Consider the following 22,346-nt stretch of genomic DNA (forward strand, 5'->3'; position numbering starts at 1 on the left):
TTTACATAGGTTTTTATTTATATCAGTGACATTATTAACTTATACGTTATAAATCATGTTACATTCATTAAAGTGCTGATACCTGAATATTTCCTGAGGTATATATATTAAGTGGTGTCCTTTTAACACTTGGCCTTAAATTAAATACAACATCAGAATTCATTTACAATATAATACACAAAAGGCACATTTATGTTTAAAAGATATGCATATAGGCATTCCATTTTCACATTAATCAAGGCAGAAATCAACAGACATGGAGAGACATTCAACTGAACTATAAAAACAGATATTTTTTTCCTCTACATACAAACCGCTGCGTTAGAAAGATCACAACACTGACAACATTTAGAGAGAAACATTGTGGCGTTTGCTACTGTGCTCCACGGTGGTTCAAATGAGATGGTCCCATTGTTTAGAGTGCTGCAAGAGAATTAATTTGAGATATAAGTACAAAGAACTCCATATCACAGAAAGACACTTGATCTATTAACACTGTGTTATTGATATTGTGCTTCATGTTTTAATCAAGGCACCAGATAGCATGTTTGTAATGAAAATGTAAATTCTCACCTTTGAAAGAGGTCATTGCAGCAAGTTTGTATGTTTTCATCTGTGGCACTGAAAGCAGATACCTTGAACAGCTCCACACAGTCAAGTGGAGGAACAAAGAGGATCCCTGAGAAACAAAGTAAAAGCCACTCAGTAAAATTGCAGTACAAGTTGCACTAAAATTATATAAAAAATCCAAAAGTGCTTACCTGCAATGCAAGCATTGACAAGAGAAACACAAGTCCCGGTGATCATAGCTCTCAACACCAGAGACGAGATTTCACTTCTTTTAGATGGGCATATAGAGGCTTTGATAAGAGAAAATGCTCTGTGTCAAAAATCATTACTGAGACAGTATCCTGGTGCAAGACAAAAAAGTGATGGGATGATAAAATACTCACAAAGGCCACCAATCACAATGCCCAGTGAGCTGAAGTTGGCGAACCCACAGAGAGCATAAGTGCTGATTACTTCTGATCGGACCTGTAACAGGAAGACACAAAATAATTGAATGTTATTGCACATTATGTAAAATAATTTACCTTCCATTTTTTGTGCAGTGCTACTTTCGCACACCCCCACTGACAATGGTCACAACATATAAGAACTCAAACTAAGAACATTTACTCACAGTAATCCATGGTTCTTCATCAAGTCCATTAATTCTGTTGTTCTTCAGTTCAGATAATTTCTCATAAGCCACAAACTCATTGACGAAGACCTTTGTGCCAATTAGTTCAGCAACCATGAAACTCTCCTCATACGGTATTCCCATCATAAAGGCCACAGGCATGAACACGTAAGAGCAAATTACCTATGAACACAAAAATACATGTAGTTATTTAGATATCATTAGATTCACTTGTTAACTTTACAGTACAATAAAGTGAAATGCTGTATGTGAAATATCAACATAAACAAATATACATATGTTTGAATAATTAGTTAAAATGTGAAATATTATAATAAATAAGCAAATAGATGATCAAAACAAATTATTATTTATTATTTGTTAACTATAAATGTAATGTAATGTAATTGTAATTATTTACAATCAACTTATCACTGTTTTGCTAAAACATACCTGAAATGTGATTGAAGGATATCCCACCATGCCTCCAAGCCAACCCAAAGATTTATTTATGAATCCAAGGATGGCAAGAAAGGCGATTAAGTTTGCTGCAATGTTAGCAACAAGACTTATTGAGGCAGATGCTCCATTGCTGGCAGCCTCCAAAATGTTCTGTTCATCACTGGGGAGTTCAAAAAAGTAATTTAATTCACAAAAGTAGAAGAAAAACACTAAAGAAATGAGAAAAAAAATGAAGAGACAGATATACTGTACACACCCACAAGCTATTTTGATAGCCTTATCTGACTTGAAGACACTCTCCTTTGTCTCTGGGTAAGACAGCTTGGAGATGGCCAACGCACAAGGAGCAGCCATAACAGAGGCTGATATCAAGGAAGATGCATCAATCTGCAAAATACAATGAAATGTCATTTAATTCACAGTGGCGCATTGGAGTCACTGTAGTAATCAGTAACAGATTACAATGATTGATATTCCACATGATGTTGTTAAAATAATAAAACTGTAAAGCAACTAAACAAAAGCATTATCAAATATTAAAAAGTACTAATTGTAGTTTTAAATTTTGTGGTTTTGTCTGTTTTAAAACACTACAGCAGTTTTTATATATACTTATATATACTATATATACTATCAATTCAGTTGCAACCTTAAAATAAGAAAAGTCCAAGAAAAACCAAAAGGCCCATGGAAAAAACTGAATCATCACCCAATTATAGATCCTGGTCTTTTCTCATTATTTAAATGTAGTGTTTTTGCAGCTTTTGTCATAGATAAATCCACATAAACTAACGTTAGAAGAGATATATGATCAAAACACAACATGGTTGGTCATGTCATGTAATAGTCAAACTTCTCCCTCCTCCAACCAGGATCTTCTCCTGTTTTAATGTACAGTAGTTGATGCTGATTTTCTCAACAGTCTCTTCTCTCAAGTCTACTAACAGTGCCCTTGTCCCCTTAACTAACAGCTTCTTGAAAGATGGTCTTTGACTGCTTGTTCACAGAACCACTGTACATCATCAACCTCTCCCGACAGATTAGCTGTTTTCTAGTGACCTCAAAACTGCTTCTGTACAACCTCCTCTGAAGAAAAGAAGCACTCTGGACGCTAGGCACATTTAACAAGCATTGCTGCTACAATATTGTGCAGGGACACGTCATCCCATCTGGTTTGCGCTAAGGGCTATTTGACGAAGGAGAAGAAGAAGGAGACTGATGGAGATGACCTGGCCTCCACAGTCACCTGACCTGAACCCAACTGAGATGGTTTTGGATGAGTTGGACAGAGGAGTGAAGGAAAAGCAGCCTTGACTTTGGACAGTCTTCTTGTAGATTTAACTTTCAATGCTTATCATGTTTAAAGAAACTTAAAATTACTCTTTTCAAGCTAGTATGTATCATGTGCTGGTATGAAAACAGTTTAATCTCACCCCAAATGAGATGAATGCCCCCATGACACTGCCTGCAATTGTGGCAAATCCCCCGGTCATAACAGCATGGATCTCAGAACTGGTCATGTCCTTTAAATAGGGACGAATCAGCAGCGGTGCCTCAGTCTAAAAAAACAAAACATGAAGAGTTACTGTATGAATGTTTATAGAATCATAAAACCAAAGCACAGCATGATTCAAACTCATGAAATTTAAATGCAATGTTGTCAGACTAGGGTGAAAGATAGTGTAGCAAAGACATCAAGCCTTGTTCAGAGTACCTGCCCAACAAAGATATTGCCTGCCACACTCAAGGTCTCAGTGGGAGAGGTTCCCAACGTTATCTGCATAACCCATGAGATCTGCGTGGACAAAAACACATGGCTCTTGGTCATAGTACTGTATGTCACAGCAGGTGTAAGCCATGTACACCCAGCCATCAGGAGTCTCTAAGGCTGTGAGGTATAAGTTTTAATCTTGCTTTACCTTCATAATGAGCCACTGCATTATCCCCAAAAAGTAAAGGACCGACATCACACTGCTGAAGAACACAACAATAGGCAAAGCCTGAGGAAGAAATGACAAAACTCAGCTTGAATAACTCATAATCATATAGCCTGTATTTATTGTATTTAGGAAAGAATAAATTGTCAGCTGCACATCCACTCACTTGAAAGGCGAAAATGTCTGCGATCAGATCCCCAAAAACAAATGCTGACCCTTCTTTGGTGTAGTTGAGGAATATCTAAAATCATGAGACAAAGAAGAAACATGGGTTATATTATTTCAAACAGTTCTTTGTTCTCTTAATCTATTAATTTATCGTATTCATGATTAGATTATTTATTCATTTATATATTACAATATAGAGTCATTGGAACACAAAAGAATAAAAGAGTAAAAGTAAAGATAGTAGGCTGAACTACATAACATGCCTGTGCAGATACTCAAGAACCCAAGAATAAGGGTGAACAACACAATAAAGTATTTCTAAAGATAAGCATGTACATATTCAAAGGATATTGCACCCTGGTAGATAAGTAACACCATCTGTCACACAAGTCAAGTCTGTTGTGCAAACCAAGAGTTTCAGGACAATGTATGATGTGACTGGAAATAAATGCTGGATTTAGTTATTTATTTATTGTTATTATTTATAAAATATTGGGGCAAAATACATCTGACTTACTAAAAGTGAGATATGTTGAATGAAAAAAAGGTTTTTGGGCACTGTTATCATTATGTAACCAGACGATGTTTATGATCCAGGGTAAAATTTTAAATTTTGGTAATTTTTCCTAAAGGATGATCAGAGCTGAGCCTGTGTAATAATCATCAGCTGTGTATCATATTATCCAATTATATTATTCACTAATTTAAAATTGATGCTGAAACCTGCTTGTTGTTGTACCTGTTGTTAAAAATACAGCCAAATTCTAACAGTAATGTACTGTTCTTTCTAAATACAGTAAAATACTGTAAATTTTGATGCTTTTTGGAGCCAAAACCAAGAACGGACATTAACAGCAGGCTACTGTAAAGGAGGGACAGAAGCCACATGCAACCATCAACAACATAAAATCATCGTTCATCCTCCTTTGTGGAATCAAACCAAAAGGTCATTAACATCATACTGAGAAAATAGAAGTGCATTTGTGCATCTGGTTAATGCAATTAGTGACTACGTTTAATTTTTTCTAACATTAAACTGGTATAATCCCAGCAAGCACCTGGCAGGCACAAGAGAGCATTTTCAGACAGTGTTCTTCAGTTGGAAGTTTGAATTACTGGTATTTGAACATTATTTTCACTGCTGCTTGCAAGTCTAGTTTAAAGATTAATTTTGGATGACTGTTTTCTAATACTGGTGTTAGTCTGGCCTGGTCTATATTTACACCTTGTTTATCCCACTTGCATTTCATAATACTCGTCACCACTCTGAAGAACTCTACTTCATGTCAGAAAGGGAAGTCAGGCGTCCCTGTGGAAAATGTTTCTCTCTCCCATTCAACTGCTTCATTTCTCTTTCTCTCACTCTGTGCTCAATTTTTTATTCTTGTTTCTTTCTCACACAGTGAGCTGTGAGCCTGGAAGCCTGGATGTCGACCTTCTGCCATTTATAACAGAGGGCATCTGAAGGCATTACAAACTGTGTTATCCTGCAATCTGTTTATTTGTGTTTTTATATTTTTTTAAACAGTAGTTTGAAAAGCAGTTGCTGTTTAGACTTATGACAAAATTTTGCTGGCAGCAACAGATTTACGTTGACCCCCTTTGAAAAGGCATGAACCTTGAGTATTATTTTTTCAAACAAACTTGAATATATTTGGCATATTTGAAAGCTTCTGAATAAATGTTCAGTTCCATAAAGCTGTCACTTGTCCCATCCTCTTTTGTGCTTGATGTAAAATGCTAGTAACTATAGCTGTCAGTAGTTTACTGTAATTTTACTGGGAAATTTATTACAGTGTAATTGTGTATTTATTTTTCAAAATAAAATTTGGCCTATATATATGAGTTTCTTTTAATTTTGGTGGAATATACATTGTCATTCTGAATTGAGTGTCTATTATTCATTTTAGATAAGAAAAACATCCAAGTTTTATACCTGCACTTGTTCTCCGAGCCATTTGAAAGCTACAATTCCAGGCTGTGTTCTTATAACAAAAAGGCCAATACAAAACTGCATCCCGAGACCCCAAAAGACAGGCCTCCATGACACCTAAAAAAGATTTTTTAAGAAAAACAAGTAATTTGACCACAAGTGTATCTGTCAGGGAGTCTCAATAAAGCATTTTATTAACAAGGAAGCATTTCTGATAAAGCTTAAGACATTAGAGGCACAAGGCCAAATGATATCCAAAGTCTCAGCAAAACACACCAGAGATAACTTGAGAGATAACAGCCAAGCATATGTCGAAACATCTTTCATGTTAGCAGATATTCATCCTAGAATGAGTAAATAAAACTCACCTCTGTCCTGTGTGCTGAGAAGATGAACAAAACCACGATGAACATACACACGCCTCCGAATGAGATAAGCTGCTCAGGACGTTGGCTTGTGTCCAGGACCAGCCACAGAACAAGCAGGGCCACAACAGCTATGATGAAAACCCTGCAATAAAAAAACACCTTTGCTCATTAACAGATTGCATCCTGTGCGGCCCGTTATCATACACAGAGCAGTGCACACATCACATCCACTCACCATTTAATCCACTTCAAGTTAGATTTAAAGCACATTACTGCAGGTTTGAAACACTGACTGATGCTTTTTCCCATGTACTTCTTCAAAAGTTCGTATGATGTTATAACAACAGCCAAACTGGTGAGGACTACAAGAGCGATGGCCCTGTGGAAATCCAATACACAGGCTGCAATGAAGTATGCCACATAACCTAAAGAACAGAAAAAGAGCATTTGATCAAGAATGAGTGTCCATGTTCAAATGGTTATTACTGTCTTGTCATAGTCTTCATAACAAATATCCTTGACCTTTAAAGTGTAAAGGACACCATAATTTTTTTTATAATAAACTTCTGTTTGTAAAATATTAACACAAATGAACAGACTTTTAATATTACCTGCTCCAAGTATGGCCAGCACAATGTATTTGAAGGTTTTTGAGTGAGCCTTCACGTAATCCTCTGTGACATTAATCGGCTTGGTAACTTTGCTAAAGTACAGAACAAATCAGAACTCAGTTTCCATTGGGTATAAAACATAGTTCTGTTTCAAATTTCTGTGAATAAAAAATGTCTTTCTTATAATTCCATAGATTCAGTTTCAAGTAATGTATATTTGCTTAAAGATTGTTGTTTTTTGTATTAAATATCAAATCTCAACAAGTTAATTATACTGTACATATATACATAGGATAAACAATATAAATATCACTGAGGCATAATGAAGCATCCCTGCTGTAATAACTATACCCAAAACAATTGCACTGCCCAATAAAAACAGTTACTAATTTAGTTTTACAGAAAGCAATCACATAAACTGACACACCTTAGGTATGATCCCATTCCCTTTTTTTTCTTGTTTGTCTCCCATTTGACGCTGCTAGTATCCTCCGTGTTGTCCTCCTGAGAAAATCACATTATTTTACTGGGAAAAAAATCGCACCATTTTCACTAAAAACAAAAGGTGATACATACATCAATTTCAAAAGCAAAGTTGTCCCGGCCATTTCCGTTGGCATGGTTTTCACTTTTGTGCTGGATATCATTGGTTTCCGCTGAAAAAACACAACAGAAACATTGTTCACTTCTATGCAGCAGCCTTTGGAAAAGTAGCTTTAACTTTAACAACGAGGAATGCCAAATGACCAACAAGCTGTGTTTCTATGTCCTCTCTCTGTGAGATAAAACAATCTCAAAATAAGTCCACAGAGTCCTCACAGCTTATCTTGATGAAGAGGAAAATAGAAGAATTGTGCACAAGAATACCAGTTCACAACTGCAAAACAAACAGTTCAAAGAAAAGCAGAGGTAATGGCTTACTCATTGTGCGTCCTCCTAGACCCCCCTGTCAAATGGTGTGCTGTAAAAAACACTGCGGGAAAATATACTCTGCCCTCAATGAAATCTTATCATTAATTAACAGACACGTTACGTGCTCCTCTGATCTTTCAGGGAGTACAGGACATAGACAAAAGTGTCATTATGCATCAGAATTTATGAAATCAACAATGAAGCAACAATCAGATGTGATGTTGACCACATTCATCATTTATGAAATTATTACAGGGACACATGATGTGTTTTCCAGATATAAAGTCACTGGAAATGACAAAGCTGAAAAACTGATATTTAATAACACCAGGAAATACTAGTGGATTAATCATGAATGAGTTTATCTGTAGGCTACTCCCATACTTAAAGTAAGTTATAAATAGTCATATTGTTCCTTTTTATAAAGACTTTCCAATAAAGATTTTCTCAGAGGCATGTGAACATGACAAGACTTAACTCAAAAACACATTTTCTTTTCTGCCTATTTCTATCTTGAGAAAAACAAAATGACTATGAGTTGTAACTTATGAATGTTGTTAGGTTTGTGGCATTTTCAAACAGGCTACAATAAAAGCAGCTAAATATACGCTTAGAAGAGAAATAATAATTAGAGCGAATGTAGCGCATATTATTCCTGTAAAGGGGCCCAAAGAAAACTGCTGTATGTGGAGTTAAATTCTACTGTGTATGCCATCAAAGGCCTTCATAGGTCTTTTAGTGGGGAAAAGACAGCAATGTCAAATTGTCTCTTATTTTTATGACAACATCTCATCTCTTTATGCAGTTGTTTTGTAGAAAAAGTACATTGAGTATTCACTGCAGAATTAGATATCCTCCAAATCAGTTAGAGCTTTTATCTGGTCCATTAAATATATTGCAGTGCAAGCTGTACTTCACTTTCACGGTGATGATTCATGAACGGTTTTATTGGTCACAATTTGTTCTTCTCGCCACTGTTCAAATTTGATCTTGTAAATTCACTCATTTGCCATCAGAATTAATTTGACTATTTAGATGTGGCAGATATTGTTATATTGTTGCTTCTATTAAGTTTCTGCTGCTCTTTTTTCAAATTTTCTTCTGATAAGAAAGTGATTCAGGCCTCTGTGCGTGAGTATGTGTGTGTGCATTTAACAGGAATTGGTGTCACTTCAGCCTGACTAGCGGGAAATGAAGAGTCTTGCGTTATAAGGCCCTCAATTTTGTCTTACAGGACATTAAAATGAAAAACTACCTCCTTCCCCGCAAAATTTAAGTTGTGTACAAACTTTAAGGCTCTAATGGTCGTCAGAAGCTGAACTTGCCCCCACTCCCAAAATGAGAGTGTCACCACGAATGCCAAAACTGATGGGGAACTTTGGCAGTCCTTGTTGAATCATGGTCAAAAATTTCAAACAGCATGATTGGAGAGTTGTTTATGGGGAGCAAAGTGTAAAAAGTATTGAGAAACCGTTTCATTGTGAATGTATCCAGATTCAGTTAATGATTTAATGTGGATAATCCACTCCACTATACTACCTGCAAGGAATAATAATAATATTAATAATAAATAAAACAATGACTCACGTTTCTTTGTAATGCCCTGTGATTTACAACATATCCAGGCTGATGATCAACTAAGCACTTCTGCCACTGACAATGGATTGGAGGATGCTGAACATTACCAATGATACATGGACTGCTTGGCTGTTCAGATCAACATCCAACCAATGGATGTTGATCTGTCACAATGAACTTTAAAATTGGTATTTTTTCTGATAGCTCCATTAAGCAGTACATAACACATATGTGCCTGAAAAACATTGGCCACATTTTACTGTTGAAGTTGACATAAATCCTAATTTTAAGGCATTTTAATCAAGCACACTATATTAATGTATTTCACTATATTTACACCCCCAGCACCTTGACTTATTTGATTACTGAGATAAAACCATAGATATTCACATGTATTTATACATGTGTATATATCTATGACATGAAACGTTTACAAGTCATGTGAATGTTTCCCATTCCATTCCACATAACCTGAACATGACCATGAGCATTAGTGTAAGCCTGGTCAAGTGTAGCACTCAGTCATTCAGATCATACACTCAGTGCAGCAGAGTCATGCTATAAGATTACAAATGACTAGGGCTGTAGTCTCCTGGTCGACTGACTGACTAGTTGCTCGTCCGACCAAAGTCTCATTGGTCGTATAATCGCCGTGTTACTATCATAAGGAGAAAAGTGCTACATCAACAGCCTTCCAGGATTAATCCATTATTTCCTGCTGCGGGAGGGACAGACTAACAAATTACCTGTGAAAACAGGGGTGTATTCAAAACACCCCATGGTGTTTTCAGAACTTTGAACTAGCCCAACCTAATGGAGACTGCTAGGTCTAACTGTACTCAACGTTCACCGAGCGTTTACTGAAGGTACTGAATGTTTACTGAATCAGTGTTTCTCCTAGAATTATAACAACAAGAACTCCCGCCAGGCCAGGCAGTAGACTCACATACCGGAACAGCGCTGTGCAGCGCTGTTCCGGTATGTGAGTCTACTGCTGTGTTGTTGCCTGGGAAACTATTGGTAGTGTAACTCCAATAAGGAATACGGAAGTTGATTTGATTTGATATATTGGTTAGGACAGTAATGATTGTGTAGTATGTTTGCGTAGCGAGTGGGAAATAGTGAGCAGCAGGAAAGTGACGGTGGATGCGAGCGGAGCAGAGGAAAAGGTTAGCAGTAAGTTGTCAGTCTGGCAGTAAATGTACAGAACAGACTCCAGCGTAACAGTTAATAAATGCTAAAAAGTCAAGTCTGTTGTTTCCCCAAGTGCTGGAAAAGTGAAGGGGGATAGCTCCAAAGTTAGCAACAATGGGTTAGCCTAACCTGAAGACACAAAACAGAGAAATCGAGAACGGAGAAATGTGCGACTGCTGAGTTCACTGTGCACTCTGTCTCTTTACATTCACCCCCCTACCCCCCATGAGTAATCGATTAGTTGAAGATTATATACTACAGCTCTACAAATCATCAATAAAACAATAAAACAGCAGCAATAGTAAAATAGATACGGCATTTTGGACAGAAAACAATGTGTCAATATTTTTAAAAAGATAAGATTTGATAAGTGCTTTAAAAGATATCACTGATTTGGCAAGCCTCAAATCTTCAGGCGGGGAGCTCCAGAGCTGACGGACCTTGACCACAAAAGCCCAGTAATGCCCTGTAATTTACAACATATCCAGGCTGCTAAAAAGAACAAACAGTGGAGCTGATGCCTAATGTCCTTGATTTCTATCTGATTATGAATTGATGATCAACTAAGCACTTCTGCCACTGACAATGGATTGCTCCATTAAGCAGTACACACAAACAAACACATATGTGGCTGAAGAACATTGGCCACATTTTACTGTTGAAGTTGACATAAATCCTAATTTTAAGGCATTTTAATCGAGCACACTATATTAATGTATTTCACTATATTTGCACCCCCAGCACCTTGACTTGTTTGATTACTGAGATAAAACCATAGATATGTGTGTGTATACATGTGTATATATCTATGACATAAAACGCTTTCAAGTCATGTGAATGTTTCCCATTCCATTCCACATAACCTGACCATGAGCATGAGCATTAGTGTAAGCCTGGTTAAGTCTAGTGTTCAGTCATTTAGATCGTACACTCAATGCAGCAGAGTCATGCTATAAGATTACAAATGATAATAAAACAATAACCCCCCCCCCTCCAATGACTAATCGATCGATTATTTGAAGATTATGTACGATTTCAGTCAACCAAGATATCTTTTCTTTGGTTGCCTACAGCCCTACAAATTATAATAAACAATATAAATAAAGCAACAGATTTGATAAGTGCTTTAAAAGATGTCACTGATTTGGCAAGCCTCAAATCTTCAGGCAGGGAGCTCCAGAGCTGAGGGACCTTGACTGCAAAAACCCAGTCACATATAACACATATACTGTATATACTTTTTAACCAGCTTACTGAAAGAGGCAGATTACATGCACAAATAAGTATGAGCAGACAATGCTGAACAGTGGCAATAGAACAATGGGCTGTTATGAGCACATATATTAGGGGCTAGTAATATATTTTAGCCTCTTGGGCCCCTGTTTTAGGGCCCCTGCATGTCATACATGCATATCTTTTATAGTTGCTTTTGGTGTAAATGAGGGCCAGGCAGTGCGCAAGCAAAATCATGTCCAACCCATCCCACCCTGGACACAGACTCTTTGAACTTCTTGCCTCAGGAAAAAGATCCACAAAAACCTCCACCAGCAGACACAGGAACATCTTCTTGTTGTCCTACTGAACAGCTGAACTGTACTTTTATCAAACTGGACTTTACATCTCACATCCTTCGTTTAATCCCTGAACTTGTCACTTTATTTAATCAAACTGGACTTAACATTGTACATTGCGTTCAACCTCCACTGTTACATGATTTAATTATTTATTGCACGTCACATTTAATTTTTGCACTGGTCACCATTTCTTGGTCCGTAGCACAGTCTGTATTTCCTTTGTACAGTCAGTATTTCGTCTTAAGTTTTATATCCCATTTCAAAACTATTATTATTCCATTCTGTAAATAGATTTTAAATTTCTCATTTAATTTTAGTAGTACTTTGCGTTTGTGGGAGCAAAAGCCAAGACACATCGTTGAATGCTGCATACTTAGCTAATAAACTGATTAGGGGATTCTGATACCTATCTACCTCTAGCAATATACCAAATACAATGTAAACAGCTGTAGCCGTGACGCACAATAAACTGCATTCATCCCTGCAGCGTTTCAGGGGACATATACAGTAGTAGTAACATTAGCCATGGCACCACCTCTCACCTGTAAGTCCACATCCAGGGCTTGAATCGCTCATAAAAATGTTATGGCTAGTATACTAGCTAGTATACTCCTTTCCCTACTAGCTATAGCTAGTAGCCTGAACTCGAGAGGGAGTGAGGAAAGACAGTGTGCATGTTGTACTTGATTTTGAGGAGGAAGTGCTCCCAAAGAAAGTGACTCTGGGCTTTTTGAGCTACACCATAAGAGAGTACGTGCCAAAGCCAATGAGGTGTTACAACTGTCAAAGGTTTGGTCACACAGCCAAGACATGCAAAGGCAGAAGAAGATGTGCCAGATGTGGGGAAGATCATGAGTATGGGCAATGTGATCATGAGCAACCAAAATGTAAATGTGGTGGCAATCACAGTGTGTCTTATGGGGCATGTGAAGTGGTGAAAAGGAAAGGAAAGGAAATACAGCAGGTAAGAGTTCAGAGTAAGATTACATATTCAGAGGCTGTGAAGATGGTGAGTCAGAAAGGAGGAATTGTTGAGAGGAGCAGAACAGGTAAGGAGCCCATAAAAGAAGCAGATCAGGTAAGTGAGAGAAAAGTAAAGGTTGATTTGAAGAAGGTAGTCACTTTCATAGCAGGGGTAGTAAATGCTTCAATGGAAGTTAATCCAAAACAGAGAGAATACAAATAATTGTGAAGGCAGCAGCTCATCATCTAGATATCAGTGGGCTGACTTGGGAAGATGTGCAACATTTATCAGAGAAGGTATTTCATTTAGAGAGGTGAGTATAGGAAATGAGTAAGAATATGTAACTGTAGAGGTATGGACAAGTGAGTGTAAGTTTGTAATTATTAATTATTATAATCCATTTAAAAGGCTAGATTTGAGTATGCTAACACAAGTTGATGGGATGGATGGTAATAGGGTGTTGGTATGTGGGGACTTTAATGCTCACAGTCGGTTATGGAGAGGAACACAAACAGATTCAAATGGTGAGGTTGTAATTGATGAACTATTAGAAGAGAAAAGCATGGTTTGTTTAAATGATGTGAGAGGGACTAGATTAGATGTGCACACAGGGAATGCTTCAGTATTAGATTTAACTTTAGTCACTAGGGAGTTAGCGGGAATATGTAAGTGGGAAGTATGAGCAGAATCATCAATAGGTAGTGATCATTTTCCAGTGTGGTGTAGGGTATTGCTAAAAAAAAATAAAGAGGAAACGGAAATATCAGGGAAGTGGGTATTTAGCAGTGCAAACTGGGAAATGTTTAAATATATATGTGGGAGAGAAATGGATAAAATAGACTAAAATGACGATATTGAGAAGATTGATAACATGTTGAAAATAACATTACTAGAAGCTGCTAAACAGTCAATTTTGAAAAGTAAAGAAAGAATGAAGAGAAAGGCGGTTCCCTGGTGAACAGATGAATGTGGTAAAGTAGTGAAAGAGAGGAATAGAGCTCTCAGGTTATTAAGAAGAACTCATAATGTGCAGAATTTAATTAGATATTAGCAAGCACAAGCAATGGTTAGGAAAATTATACATAAAGCAAAAAAGCAAAGCTGGCAGACCTTTGCAATAAAATTGGAAGATCAACACCTGTGGGGGAGGTTTGGGGCATGATTAGGAACATTAGAGGAATCAGAAGGGAATGGCAGCATCCAGTACTGAAGATGGGGGTGGGAGCAGCAGTGTCTGATGAAGAGAAGGCAGAGATGTTAGCGAAGGCACTTACTCAAATCGATAGTTCTGATAATTTGACTGAGGAGGGTAAGAGAGGAAGGGAAATGACAAGATCAGCTCATCCTGGAATTCTTGAGAGAAGGGACAATAATAACAGTGCAATGGATGCTCCATTTACATTGGAAGAAATGAAGAGAGCAACAGTAAGGTCTGGACTAACATTTCCTGGGAAGTATAAAATCTGCTATGTCATGTTAAAACATTTAGGAGTTTTAGCATCTATGAAGCTGCTAGGTTTCTATGATAAAGTATGGGAAGTGGGAAAATTGCCAACAGGTTTGAAAGAGGCAGTCATTATTCCTATCAGGAAACCAGGGAAGGACCCATCAAATCCAATGAACTATAGGCCAATAGCACTCACATCACATGTAGGTTAGATAATGGAAAGAATGATTACAGAAAGATTAGGATTTTTCACTGAGAGCAGAAGAATTTTTTCACCTCATCAGAGTGGATTATTTAGGAGGGTTAAAGGAACTATTGACCCAATTATATGTCTGGAAACAGAGATTAAGAAAGCACAAGTTGATTAAGAATCTGTAGTGGCATTTTTTTTTTTGACATAGAAAAGGCATATGATATGGTTTGGTAGGGGTTAATGATTTAAGTTAATGACTTTTTATTTGATAGATTTATTCAAGTAAGACTTGGGACAGCCTTGTCAGGAAGATATATGATAGATAACGGTACCCCTCAGGGCAGTGTTATTAGCCCACTACTCTTTTCCATTATGATAAATTATGTTTTTTCTCAAGTTCAGAGCGATATTGTTTGCTGATGATGAAGCTTTGTGGAAAAGAGGAAAGAATATAAATCATTTTATAAATAAAATACAAGAGGCAGTTAACATGGTTGGGGGATTCAAGTTTTCAATTGAAAAAAAACAAAACATTAATGTTCACTAAAAAGAGAGGTGTTGACACAGATAAAGATATATGGGCAAAGGATAGAGCAAGTGAAAGTCTTTAGATTTTTGGGTGTGTGGTGTAATGGAAAAAACACACTTTGTATCCTCTGCATCACACAAACAGTTATTGCATTTCTGATAAACTCATATTGTATAAGTGCTCATTATTTTTGACACTGGATCAGAGTAGGGAGTAGCCTCATCTTGGACATGCTACTATCCCTTTAAATTAGTTTGATAGCTTTGAAGACATCCAGCACTGCGCCCCACTCACATTGAATGCAATTACGCTCTGTTGTGACTGGATGCTGATCCCTTGCAAGGTTTTTCATTAAAAGACAAAAAGACAACTTGGTCTTTGTCAGCTTTTTATTTTCAGATTTTCACCACAGTGGTTTGATGAAAAGCTCCAAGTGTAAAAAGATATTAAATGTGATTAGATCAGTGTTAGATTATGGATGTATTGTGTTAGATTATGATGTACAGCAGCAAAAACTTCATTAAAGAAGTTGGAGGTGGTGCAAGCTCAAGCTTTGAGACTTTGTCATGGTGCTTTCAAAACAACTTCATGTTGTGATAGGTGAAATGCCGCTGCACATCAGACACAAACAGTTAATGATGAACTACTGGGCAAATCTTCAAGGGCATTCTGATGATCGCCATCCAACAACAAAAGTACTTCTTCCATGTTGAGAGAGAGAAAGGGCCAAGCGGAAGTGTTTTGTGTGGAGCAGTGAAACAGTTGCTAGAGATATGTCATTAAATCAGAAAAGATATATCCCTACAGTGCCATTATCAGTAACACCACCCTGGTTGCCACCACCTCAGTGTCAATTGATTTCTATATTCTGGAAAAAGTGCAGGTACATAAAGGTTTTGGAAATATTTCCGCTTTGGTTGAAGATAGGTTACCAACATCATGTCAAACATTCGTCCCAGTATACACAGATGGATCCAAGGATCCTAACACAGGGAGCACAGGCTTTGTTTTGAGTATACCAACCTTACAAGTTTCTGTTAAAAGAAGAACATCAGATCATTTGTCAGCTTATACAGTCGAGATGACAGTAATTGCAACAGCATTACAGTGGATAGAAGAGTTACAAATTAAAAAGGTTATTCTTTGATTCATGTTCTGCTTAATGCCATTACAGTCTTTTACATCTCACAGTAGGCAGGATATAGTTAATGAGATAAATTAAACTCTGTACAGTTTTAAAAATATGAATATTTTGACAACATTTATGTAGGTACCGGCACACAGAGGGATTAAGGGCAATGCTATTGGGGATGCATTAGCAAAACAGGCACTGAAACACGAGGAGATCATGGACATGTCTCTCAGTAAATCTGAATTTTGATTTTGTTTATAGGGGTAGATAATTCTGGTTCACACTCCAACATAGTGGGTGGCGGAGGAGAAGGCCACAAATTGGCCTCTCATAATCGGCAGAAAATGTTAATTTCGGGCCTATGCTGATATTTCATTTTAGAGCTTATATCAGCTGATACCGATGACATGTCGATAACATTGTGCATCCCCAGTTCTTTGGTCTTTTAATCTATTCATTTATCATAATCATGATAAGACTCATTAATTTATATTTCACAATAGAGAGTCACTAGAACATAAAAGAATAAAAGAGTAAAAGTAAAGATAGTAGGCTCTGCTGGTTCAACACTTGGATCACCCAAGAATAACAACACAATAAAGTATTTCTAAAGATAAGCATGTACATATTCAAAGGATATTGCACCCTGGTAGATAAGTCATTTCTCAACTTCTCTTTTATCACAAAGTGAACAAAGCCTGGCCTCCCTGGGGAGCCTGCTCTGCCTGTGACGGCCTGTTTCTATGGCCAGGCTGTGTCCACTCAGTCTGTACATTGTCAGCATTTTCCTTAGTTTTCTATCAGGTCAATCTGTATTTTTCTTTTGATGGTAAATTATGTTACGACCCTCTAAAAATAGCTCATCCACAGAAGGCCCAACATAATTAAAGAGTCAGGATAGTTTATGTGGTGTATTTTCATTAAATGTCATTGGTGTGCTTAAAGACAATATTAAGCTATGCAGATTGATTTTATAAGTTTATAAGCAATAAGGGCTAGTGGGATACAATTTGTATTGGTGTAGTTATAACCTCATGAACCATATTTAACCACACTGTACGTATAGAGGCACGGTAGAAGAATCACAAATCATATACTGGAGAAATTTGAGTGTGTTTGTATTACATGTCATGTTGCTTGGGTCTGCATTAAAGTCTTCACCTTTTAGAAAAATACCCTCTGGAAGAGATCAAGAAATAAGGGTGTAAAATGACTAAGAATAACTTATAAAATAAAAGGCCAGAAGACAACTGGACAATAATGGTGTAAAGTGATTCCCAATACTTATATATAAAAAATTGGATACAATCAGGAAGAATTATGTGGGCTGGGATATGCCCACAAACAGCTCAAAACATGGTCTGAAGAGTTTTTGCCAACAACGAGTGACGAGAAAAAAAGTAACATAATAATTGGTCAAAAATTAGGGAGGGTGGATGATAAGGTGTGGCCTAAGCTGACCCAAGGACATAAAAACAGATGCCCCAAAGGAAAACCTTTGGAGCGATTTGGTTCTTTGTAAAAAGTGCTATTTTGCTCTCCTTTTATTCACCGGCAATAAAAGAACACTTTGCTGTTTGGACCTCTGACTCCCTTTTTATCAAGAGAGAGTTTTTTGCTCTGATACATTTTTCTGCAACAATTCGACACAACATTTACCATAATTAAACCAATTTATTAACAAAAACAACAAAAATTAACAAAAGCTGGTGAGCTGGCCAAAAAGAACAAAAAGAAGAGAAGACACCCAGACCAACCCACAAAGGGTCGTAGGATCTGGGCTCTTCCCTCTAACCTAAATCCACATAAAAACCAAACCTAACAGAAATAAAGCCACGAAAACAGGACTACCGGACCTGCCAAACAAACCAAAAAGTAACAAAGGCAAAGCTAAAGCATTGCAAATACACACAAGGACAATCAACTGCTGCCAAGGCTGGAAAGTGGAGAAGAGAGAGTGTAAGCCACATTCCTGCCCACTTTATAGGTTCTCCCTCAATCACCAGATCAGGGCCACCTGGGAGAATGCCCAACACATGGTAAACAGAATATCACAGGTTATACATATCCCATCCAGCAAGGGGGGAGTATGTAACAATGGTGTAAAAAGCCCTTGCCTTCTCCTTCAGCTCATTCACAGCAATGCCAAAATGTCCAGTGGAACTGATATTCAAGCCTAGATATGTATAATGTTTTGTATGCTCAATTTCTATATATCCTTATGTGAATTTATTTTTCTGAGAGTTGGATCTTTTTTGGAAAGTCAATATTTTGATTATTGATTATTATTTCTGAATGAGCCACTGCATTATCCCAAAAAAGTAAAGGAGGGAGTAATCACAAAACTCAGCTTGAATAACTCATAATCTTATGGCCTGTATTTACTGTATTCAGGAAGAATAAATTGTCAGCTGCACATTCACTCACTTGAAAGGCAAAAATGTCTGCGATCAGATCCCCAAAAACAAATGCTGACCCTTCATTGGTGTAGTTGAGGAATATCTGAAATCATGAGACAAAGACGAAACATGGGTTATATTATTTCAAACAGTTCTTTGTTCTCTTAATCTATTTATTTATCGCATTCATTCATGGTAACAAGCATACCTCCACAAAAGGAAGGTTGTCCAAGCCATATCCATTGGCATGGTTTGCACTTTTGTTGCTTTATATCATCCCCCCCCCCCCCCCCAAAAAAAAAAAAAAAAAAACAGAAACATGGTTCACTTCTATGCAGCAGCCTTTGGAAAAGCAGCTTTAACTTTAACAACCAGGAATGCCAAATGACCAACAAGCTGTGTTTCTGTTTCTATGTCCTCTCTCTGTGAGATAAAACAATCTCAAAATAAGTCCACAGAGTCCTCACAGTTTATCTTGAAGAAGAGGAAAATCCTCCTAGACCCCCCTGTCAAATGGTGTGCTGTAAAATACACTGGGGGAAAAAACTAAACTCTTCCCTCTATGAAATCTTATCATTAATTAACAGGCATGTTACATACTGCTCTGATCTTTCAGGGAGTACAGAATAGGAAGACAAAAGTGTTTCAATGCGTAAGATATTATGTAATCAACAATGAAGCAACAATCAGATATGATGTTGACCACATTTATCATTTATGAAATTATTACAGGGACACATGATGTGTTTTCCAGATATGAAGTCACTGGAAATGATAAAGCTGAAAAACTTTAATAACACCAGGAAATACTAGTGGATTAATCATCAATGAGTTTATCTGTAGGCTACTCTCAGACTTAAAGTAAGTTATAAATAGTCATATTGTTCCTTTTTATAAAGACTTCCTAATAAAGATTTTCTCAGAGGCATGTGAACATGATGAATAAGACTTTTATTTATTTATTTATTTTTATTATTTTCTTTTCTGCCTATTTCTATCTTGAGAAAAACAAAATGACTATGAGTCGTAACTTATGAATGTTGTTAGGTTTGTGGCATTTTCAAACAGGCTACAATAAAAGCAGCTAAATATACGCTTAGAAGAGAAATAATAATTAGAGCGAATGTAGCGCATATTATTCCTGTAAAGGAGCCCAAAGAAAACTGCTGTATGTGGAGTTAAATTCTACTGTGTATGCCATCAAAGGCCTTCATAGGTCTTTTAGTGGGGAAAAGACAGCAATGTCAAATTGTCTCTTATTTTTATGACAACATCTCATCTCTTTATGCAGTTGTTTTGTAGAAAAAGCACATTGAGTATTCACTGCAGAATTAGATATCCTCCAAATCAGTTAGAGCTTTTATCTGGTCCATTAAATATATTGCAGTGCAAGCTGTACTTCACTTTCACGGTGATGATTCATGAGTGGTTTTATTGGTCACAATTTGCTCGCTGCTGTTCAAATTTGATCTTGTCACACACACACCCAAAAAAAATCTCTGATTCCTTTTTAAAATGGAGTTGGCCCATGGTTCATAACACTCAATGGGGTCTCAGTCTGTCAGGGTGACGATGCTAAACATTAATTCTTATTAAAAAGTTCAGGCTATTTGTGTTAACTAATATTTCACAAGACCTTGCAGACCCTAAAAGCCGTTAGCGGAGGTTTATGACCTAACAGATTTTGTTGCATAACATTAAATGCATTGGTTCAGTAGCCCAAAGTCGTTCTTGTTTTGCACACCATCAACTCATTTGCCATCAGAATTAATTTGACTATTTAGATGTGGCAGTCATAGCTATAACTGAGAAACAGACTTGTTAAAGGAAGACTTTGGTTTATGCAATAGAAAAGATAATAATAATTTATGAAAATTGAATGTATGGAATATTCAGTGGTGGAAAAGTACATTTACTCAAGTAATGTACTTAAGTATCATTTTGAGGTACTTGTACTTTACTTGAGTATTTCTATTTTATGCTACTTCATACTTTAACTTCATTACATTTCAGGGGGAAATATTGTACTTTCTACTCCACTACATTTATCTGATAGCTGTTGTTACTAGTTACTTTTCAGATGAAGATTTGACACAGTGAATAATAACATATTGTTAAAGATTAAACCAGTTTCAAATTTCAAAAGACTGAAAACATCATTAATCATCTCACGACCCCTCAGATTTATCTTGTGACCCTTTGGAGGGGCCCGACCCCTAGGTTGAGAAACACTGGACTAAAATATTTCAACATTCTGTGTGTTTGCTGCTGTCTTATTTAAGTAAACATGATTCTTTATTCACAGACTAACACATTAGAACCTAAATATAAATAAATAAATGATAAATAGAAAATAGCTTCACAAATGTTGCTTGTTTAATTTCTTCAATTACACTGACTTGCTGAAATCATTCACTCACTGTATACAAAGCATAGACTATACAGTCACTGACAGTCCACATCAATATCAGATATTGTTATATTGTTGCTTCTATTAAGTTTCTGCTGCTCTTTTTTCAAATTTTCTTCTGATAAGAAAGTGATTCAGGCCTCTGTGCGTGAGTATGTGTGTGTGCATTTAACAGGAATTGGTGTCACTTCAGCCTGACTAGCGGGAAACGAAGAGTCATGAGTAATAACGCCCTCAATTTTGTCTTACAGGACATTAAAATGAAAAACTACCTCCTTCCCCGCAAAATTTAAGTTGTGTACAAACTTTAAGGCTCCAATGGTTGCCGGAAGCTGAACTTGCCCCCACTCCCAAAATGAGAGTATCACCACAAATGCCAAAACTGATGGGGAACTTTGGCAGTCCTTGTTAAATCATGGTCAAAAATTTCAAACAGCATGATTGGAGAGTTGTTTATGGGGAGCAAAGTGTAAAAAGTATTGAGAAACCGTTTCATTGTGAATGTATCCAGATTCAGTTAATGATTTAATGTGGATAGTCCACTCCACTATACTACCTGCAAGGAAATTATTTGTAATAATAAATAAAACAATGACTCACGTTTCTTTGTAATGCCCTGTAATTTACAACATATCCAGGCTGCTAACAAGAACAAGGAGTGGAGCTAATGCCTGATGTCCTTGATTTCTATCTGATTATGAATTGATGATCAACTAAGCACTTCTGCCACTGACAATGGATTGCTCCATTAAGCAGTACACACAAACAAACACATATGTGGCTGAAGAACATTGGCCAAATTTTACTGTTGAAGTTGACATAAATCCTAATTTTAAGGCATTTTAATCGAGCACACTATATTAATGTATTTCACTATATTTGCACCCCCAGCACCTTGACTTGTTTGATTACTGAGATAAAACCATAGATATGTGTGTGTATACATGTGTATATATCTATGACATAAAACGCTTACAAGTCATGTGAATGTTTCCCATTCCATTCCACATAACCTGAACATGAGCATGAGCATTAGTGTAAGCCTGGTTAAGTCTAGCGTTCAGTCATTTAGATCGTACATTCAGTGCAGCAGAGTCATGCTATAAGATTACAAATGATAATAAAACAATAAAAAAAAAACAATAGTAAAATAGATGAGACATGTTGGACGTAAAACAATACGTCAATAATTAAATAAAGCCCTTTCTAAAAAGATAAGATTTTAGATAGATAAGATTGAGAATTGATTTAAAAGATGACATGTGACTGCTGAGTTCACTGTGCACTCTGTCCTGTCACATCACCATCTCCATCCACACTCACCCCCCCCCCCCCCCCCCCCCCCCTCAAAA

The 22,346-nt window shown here is 36.8% G+C and overlaps 1 protein-coding gene across 1 annotated transcript; it reads right to left on the reverse strand.

The window, feature by feature from the left end:
• Positions 1 to 28: 28 nt before the first annotated feature.
• Positions 29 to 7,661, reverse strand: slc28a1 (solute carrier family 28 member 1). The gene is made up of 18 exons (XM_067589753.1): positions 7,584 to 7,661; positions 7,239 to 7,318; positions 7,090 to 7,166; positions 6,663 to 6,754; positions 6,287 to 6,476; positions 6,052 to 6,193; positions 5,687 to 5,800; positions 3,749 to 3,823; positions 3,565 to 3,645; positions 3,360 to 3,440; positions 3,079 to 3,204; positions 1,902 to 2,032; positions 1,637 to 1,805; positions 1,184 to 1,366; positions 954 to 1,035; positions 762 to 860; positions 574 to 679; positions 29 to 423 (listed from the first exon to the last, which is right to left on the reverse strand). Exons 1-18 carry the CDS (start codon positions 7,585 to 7,587, stop codon positions 303 to 305), a joined length of 1,953 nt encoding a protein of 650 aa, XP_067445854.1. The 5' UTR covers positions 7,588 to 7,661; the 3' UTR covers positions 29 to 302.
• Positions 7,662 to 22,346: the final 14,685 nt, after the last annotated feature.

Source organism: Thunnus thynnus, chromosome 5, assembly GCF_963924715.1.
Source record: "Thunnus thynnus chromosome 5, fThuThy2.1, whole genome shotgun sequence".
NCBI lineage: Eukaryota > Metazoa > Chordata > Actinopteri > Scombriformes > Scombridae > Thunnus > Thunnus thynnus.

Excerpts from the sequence above, each read along its gene's own strand:
- slc28a1 (XM_067589753.1), bottom strand. Across the intron at positions 6,477-6,662 it reads GCTGGCCATACTTGGAGCAG|GTTATGTGGCATACTTCATT; the intron begins GTAATATTAAAA and ends TCTGTTCTTTAG. Across the intron at positions 6,194-6,286 it reads AACTTGAAGTGGATTAAATG|GGTTTTCATCATAGCTGTTG; the intron begins GTGAGTGGATGT and ends TTTTTATTGCAG.